Source organism: Arachis ipaensis, chromosome B06 (assembly GCF_000816755.2).
Source record: "Arachis ipaensis cultivar K30076 chromosome B06, Araip1.1, whole genome shotgun sequence".
Lineage (NCBI taxonomy): Eukaryota > Viridiplantae > Streptophyta > Magnoliopsida > Fabales > Fabaceae > Arachis > Arachis ipaensis.
The window spans coordinates 55,486,169-55,492,817 of NC_029790.2; the positions used below are offsets into that span (position 1 = coordinate 55,486,169).

Here is a 6,649-nt window from a genome sequence, read left to right on the forward strand (position 1 = left end):
CAAAGGACAATACCGCAAACTCGTAATGTCCATAGCATATCCTAAATGCAGTCTTAGGGATATCATCCTCTTTCACCCTTATTTGATGGTAACCGGATCTCAAATTGATCTTGGAAAACACTCTGGCTTCTCGCAGTTGATCCATCAAGTCATCTATCCATGGCAGAGGATACTTGTTCTTCACAGTTACTTTGTTTAACTGTTGGTAATCCACACACAGTCGCATTCCTCCATCCTTCAACTTTACCAATAAAACTGGCACTCCCTACAGTGATACTCTTGGTTGAATGAACCATTTATTCAAAAGCTCTTCCAACTGAGTCTTTAATTCTGCCAGCTCTGTCGGAGCCATGCTGTACGGCGCAATCGACACTGGTCCGGCTCCCGGCACCAATTCAATCGCGAACTCAATTTCCCTATGAGGTGAAAACTCAAGAATATCTTCCGAGAATACCTCAGGAAAGTCTCTTACCACCGGAATCTGATCCAAGTTCTGGGCATCACCCAACGCATTAGCAGCTAATAAGATATAACCCCGACACTCCTCTCTACTATAGTACACCATTACAGAGTTCAAGTAATAGCCCTCAGCTATCACTGCTCCCTTTTCTCCTTCTGGCATAAAATTAATTGACCGCTCAAAGCAATCCAACAACACTCGATTCTTCGACAACCAATCAAACCCCAAAATCATCTCCAACCCAACCATTGGTAAGCAAATCAAATCATGCACAAAGTCTCTACCCTCAAGCTTGAAACTTACTTGCCTACACCCTGACTTAGTTATAACCGTCTGATGCGGAGTATGTACATACAGATCAAAAGCTAACTCTGACATTTTCAAGCTTAGTTCCTCAACCTGAGCAAACAAAATGAATGAATACAGTGCTCCAGTATCATACAATGCAATTAATGTTTTATCACCAATTAAACATATACCTCTTATCAACGGATCCGCCTTGGAAGCATCCTTGGCGTTCACAGCAAAGACTCGACCATGATGCTGACCTTGACCCGCATTCGAATTCTTCCCACGAGTGCAATTCCTCGTAATATGACTAGGCAAGCCACAGTTGAAACATCCACCTAAACCAATCTTGCAAGAGTCATATGGGTGAAATCGTCCACAACGCACACAAGTCAAATTCGGAGAATCCTTACTCTGATGTTCTCTTCTTTTGCCATGCTGAAACTGATCCTGAGTGCTCTTTCTGAAGCCTCCTTAACCTTGAGGCGCATATCCTCCTGTCTTGAAGCTTTGACCCCTCAGATGGAAATACTTGCCATGTCTCCGACTAGAACTTCCTCCATGAGTGTCCTTGGATGCAGCTATAGTCTTGGCATACTCCTCCACCACCCTTGCTTTGTTCACCAAATCAGAAAAAGTACGGATCTCCATAAGAGCCAAAGCAGTCATAATGTTGTCCTTCAGCCCCCTTTGATATTTAATACACTTACAACTCTCATAAGTCTCCGGGGCACCCTGACATACCCTATAAAACCTACAGAGTTCCTCAAACTTGCTTGTGTAGTCTGCCACAAAAAGGAAACCTTGCTTCAGCTGCATAAGTTCCATTTTCTTTGTTTCCCTTGTAGACTCAGAGAAATATTTTTTGTAGAAGGCCGTCTGAAATACATCCCAAGGGACATCAGCGTTCTGGAGCTGTAGCAAGCGACACTCTGCTTGCCACCACTGCTGGGCCTCTCTCGCCAGCTGATAAGCAGCAAATTCAACATACTGATTATTCGGAACGTGCTGCACCTGTAAAGCACACTCCATGGCCTGGAACCAGTTGTCTGCTTCTGTTAGAGTAGTTGAGCCTCGGAAAATTGGCGGATGAACCTTGAGGAACGTCGCCAAGGTCATCGGAACACCTCCCGCATTATCGCCGTTTCCCTCAGCATTATCATGAGCATTCCCTTCACCATTCCCATTTCCGTTTCTGGCAAGTTGGCCCAATCTCCGCACAGCTTGTAGAGTCACAGCAGCATTAGCCTCCATAGTGTTTGCCAGATTAGCCACAGCCGCCATGAATTCGGCATGGTTGTCAGCCGGTTGCGCATTTCTACTTTCTCGTGAACGTGCTCAACCTCGTCCACGAGTGGCCATTAGGGTTCCTGTCTACACCAAACAATCGATATCAGGGTAATCAGTCTCAATATCAAAAGCCTAGTGCTTCAATTATCCAAAACAGGCACTCACAAACAAGCATGCTATGCAATATTGGTGCACGAAATTGTGATCACACTTTTCACAACTCTGCACAACTAACCAGCAAGTGCACTGGGTCCTTGACGAACGGTTTTTTTGCTAGTAAAGAATTTCACAAATATAGTCTCGTTGAAAGTATAGTTTTTAGACCAACAAAGAATCATTTCGTGCAAAGATTTTGGTTGTCACAAGTAACAAACCCCTAATAAAATTGATAACCGAAGTATTTAAACCTCGGGTTGTCTCTCAAGAAATTGCAGGGAGGTGTTCTTATTATTGGTTATGAGTTGTGTAAATTGGGGTTTTGGATTAAGAGATCAGAAAAGTGAATTGCGAAGGAAACTGACTAATAATTATAAAAGGCTCTTGGCAAGGAATGAAAATTGGAAGTTCTATCCTTATTATCGCCCTCAATAGTGATGAGAATTGTTGGTTGCAACCACTTAGTTAACCCTCTAATTACGAAGAAAAGTCAAGTGTATGAATAAGTTTGATTCCTCAAGTACTAGTCAACTCCCAAGGGAAGACTAGCTTTAGTGAAATCCAAACCAATTAGCAACCTTCAATTGTCAATCAACTAAGGAGTTTGATAACTCAAGTGTCACCAATTACTCAACCAAAGCCAAGAGAAGAAAATCTATTTGAATAAAAATGCCTTGACCATGAGAAGATTAATTGGAAGTTACATCCTTGTTGGAATCTCTCAAGAGTAATGGTAAAAGATTGTTGTTATTACTTAGTTAACCCTTACCGAATAAGGGAAAGTTAAGTACATGAACCAACGTCTGTCACGAGTCCTAGTCCGCTCCCTTGGGAAGGTCTAGTGTTATTGATCAGAAGGCCAGTCTATAACTTTTAATTACCACCAGGCTCTTGAGTATTCCAACTCAAGGGTCTCCTATTAATCAACTCCCAAGTCAAGTTGGGAGTCTACTCTACTAACATGAATGCCATTACACCATATAAAGGGAGTAAAAAGGGAACATGGTAATTAAAATTCAATTGGAAACAATTAAACATATAATAGATTTAAATGGAAAAGTAATCTTTGCATTAACAATCCATGAAAATAATCCAATTATAACCCTGAAAAAAGTAAATAGGGATTAAAAGAGTAAGGAAACAGAAAACAAACTAGAATGATAAAGTCTTCAATGGAGGTAGTATCTCTGTAATATCCAACTCAAAAGCATAAAACTAGGAATCCTAGATCCTAAAGAGAGGAGAGAAAATTTCAATCTAAAAACCTACATCTAAAACCTAAAATTATGTGATTAAAAAGTGTCTGATGATTCCTCCACTCTGTAGCCTCTAATCTGTGTTTTTTGGGCCGAAAACTAGGTAAAAAATAACCCAAAAATCGCTGGTTGCGAATCTTAATACGCTGGTTTTCCGTCAAAGCGACACGTGCGCGTGATATGACACGTGCACATCACCTAGATGTACGGCCACTATGGCAAATTATATATCATTTCAAAGTCCCAGATGTTAGCTCTCCAACGCAACTAGAACTACCTCATTTGGACCTCTGTAGCTCAAGTTATGATCGTTTGAGTGCGAAGAGGTCAGAGCTGACAGCTTTGCAGTTTCTTCAATTTCTTGTATTCCTTCCACTTTTGCATGCTTCCTTTCCATCCTCCAAGCCATTCCTGCACTGTAATCCCTGAAATCACTTAATGCACATATCACGGCATCGAATGTTAATAAGAGAGGATTAATATTAGAAAATATAAGGCCAAAGAAGCATGTTTTCAATCATAGCACAAAATCAGGAAGAAAAACGTAAAACAAGCGAATTGTATGAATAAGTGTGAGAATAATGGATAAAATCCACTAGATTAAGCATAGGATAAGCCCTAAAAATGGGGTTTATCAGTTGTTCTGAGGGTTACCTGAAACTGTAGGTCGATCTCGGACGAGATCTTCTATACTGGTCGGAGATGACGTGTACAGCTGGTGAGAGGCAGCCAGAGCTGTTGTATCCGACTTGTGGACTGGTTATGCTGCTGATCCTTCGTCACTGGAGGGTGGGGGTACCTGCAAGGGACTCCGATGCTTAAGTTAGCAAGGGTATTAAGCAGGTTTTTTGTAGAATCAGAGTATGAGTTATACCTGGGTGCTCTAGTGTATTTATAATGGTTTTGGGCTGACCTTCTTAGGTAAGATATGTTAGTTATCTTATCTTATCTTATTTTATCTTTGGATGAGGTCAGCTTATCTTTAAGGGAACTGCCTTTATCTCTATAGGCTTGGACTGCCTTTGGATATGGGTCGTGTTCCTCTATTTGGGCCCTTTATTGGGCTTTCCTGTCAATTTGGCCGATCTCTTTGAGAAGAGGTCGGATAGTCGGACCTGAAGAGGTCGGTCACCTTGTCTCTAATCATCCCGGGTCAGACAGCTCGACCTAGGGTATGAACAGTGCCCCTGCTCGAGCTCGGTCTTTTCTTTTTGAGATCGAGTCTTAGTCTTAGGACTTCGATCCTTCTTGGGTGAAGCCGAACTCGAGCATTTGTCGACTTCTTTCTTTGTAGAATCCTCTTTTTTGAATGCGGAATGTTTTCTTCTGAAAGCGCGCGCTTTTGTATTAGTGCTCTGTTCTTGGGAACGTGCGAGGATTTAATACCCCCATTAATTGGTTTTAATTGCCCCGTTTCTCTTAGCCTCTTTATTTTGAATCTCACATTTCAGAAAAATGGTTTCTCTTCTCCGTAACCTCCCTGTTCTTTCTCTCTTTCTATTTTTTCCTGGGGTTCGTAGCTTTTGCCTCTTTCCTTGCAACATTTCTTGGTCATTCTTTCCTTCTGACTGTGGAAGGGCGATTCTAGATTCTGCTCCTTTCTTCAACTTTCTCTCGAGGCTTTCTTTTTCCAGGTTGGTTTCTTCTTACTTTCTTGTTCTCACCATTTTTCTGGTAAAACTTTGATTCTGAATGTATGTTGGAAAGCTTGAAATCTTTTTGCGCCATCGTGCTTGCTTGTCGCTGTGCTGCATGTATTTCTGGTTTTTATGAACCTGTTTACTTTACCCAAAAGGTTGATGATTTTCGCTATGTTGATGATTTTACTGATGAACTTTTGTAGAAAGTGACGATTTTTTCTAGTGGCTTGTTTTTATTTTCTCCGTGAATTTTGTTTGTTTGGGGTGTTAATTTTATGAAAAAGGTGGCGTCTTTGATGACTTCTTCTTGATACAAACATTGCTTGGTAGTCCCGTCTGCGACTGTGAATTTTGAGAGGTAGTTATTTTGATGACTTCGTTTGATTTGTAGCTCGTGGCTTTCTTCTCAGAGTGTTATTTTCCTGTTAGGACACGTAGAGATATAGACTTATAGATTTCCCTGAGTCCTTGTTCCATTACTTGCCTCCAAAAGGTGCCCCTGGATCTTTAGTGCGGGTCCTGGGGTTTTCTTTTGTTGCTTGTATTGCTCTGTGTCATGCTTGTCCGAGCTGTTTTGATATGATTTGTTTTTGACTTTTTCTGAGACGTTTGGGTTAGTAATCTATTTTCTTCTTTTCTTGCTGTAGGACTAGTTGACCTCATGTCTTCTCGCAAGAACATTGTTGAGACATCTTCCCGAGTCCCTGAGAGCATGGCTGATTGGGTGGATTCGATGGTTCTTTTGTGTGTTTCTTTGGTTGATTCCGAATTTTGTCAGCAACTTAGGCAATTTCATAGGGTTTGTAGTAGCGGTAGTGAGGAAAACAATTATGAGCTTGTACCCCCCACTCCTAAAGAGAGAGTTTGTTTCTCTACTCGAGTTGCTGGAGACCGTCCTTTTTTCTATGCATACGATTTCTTTTTTGGCCAGATGAATATCACCCTTCCTTTTACTCCTTCTGAGACCAACCTGTTGTGGTCTTGTAATGTAGCTCCATCCCAACTTCACCCCAATTCTTGGGGTTTTATAAAAATCTTTCAATTGCTGTGTCGTGAATTTGACGTCCCTGCTTCGCAATCCCTTTTTGTTTATTTGTTTGTCTTGACAAAACCTGGGGTAGTGAAGAAAAAGGCTGCATGGGTTTCTTTCCGAGCTTCGCAAGGGAAGAAAGTTTTTTCTACGTGTGACGAGTCGTTTCGTGATTTTAAGAACTATTTCTTCAAGGTCCGAGCTGTTGAAGGAGCTCGTCCCTTTTTTCTTGATGAGAATGATGAGCCTTTAGAGTGGCAAAAGAGCATTGTTGTGTCGAGGTATTCCTGGGAGATGTTGGACGAGGTCGAGCAGGCCTTTGTGACTGTGTTGGAGGAGAATTGGGGGGAGCCTCCCTATCTTGATACCAAGAAATTCTTAGGGGACCCCTCACTCCTCCGGGCTGAGTTGGGTAGTGTTTAATTTTGGCTTTCCTTGTCTTGTCGAGTTTATTTCTTTACGAGCTCTTTTTTTCATATTTGTAACTTGGTTTCCTACTGCGATGTTTTGTTTGGCAGAGATGATTAAG

At 41.6% G+C, this 6,649-nt stretch overlaps 1 protein-coding gene across 1 annotated transcript; it reads right to left on the reverse strand.

The window, feature by feature from the left end:
- LOC107646867 lies at positions 266-2,032 on the reverse strand. The gene is made up of 3 exons (XM_016351011.1): positions 1,228-2,032; positions 764-1,086; positions 266-664 (listed from the first exon to the last, which is right to left on the reverse strand). Exons 1-3 carry the CDS (start codon positions 2,030-2,032, stop codon positions 266-268), a joined length of 1,527 nt encoding a protein of 508 aa, XP_016206497.1.

Bases quoted from the DNA above. Each gene is read 5' to 3' on its own strand.
- LOC107646867 (XM_016351011.1), bottom strand. From the start codon at position 2,032: ATGGCGGCTGTGGCTAATCTGGCAAACACTATGGAGGCTAATGCTGCT. The intron at 1,087-1,227 runs GTTAAGGAGGCT...AGATTGGTTTAG, and splicing joins AGGAGGATATGCGCCTCAAG to GTGGATGTTTCAACTGTGGC. The intron at 665-763 runs GTAAGTTTCAAG...TGGTTGTCGAAG, and splicing joins CTAAGTCAGGGTGTAGGCAA to AATCGAGTGTTGTTGGATTG.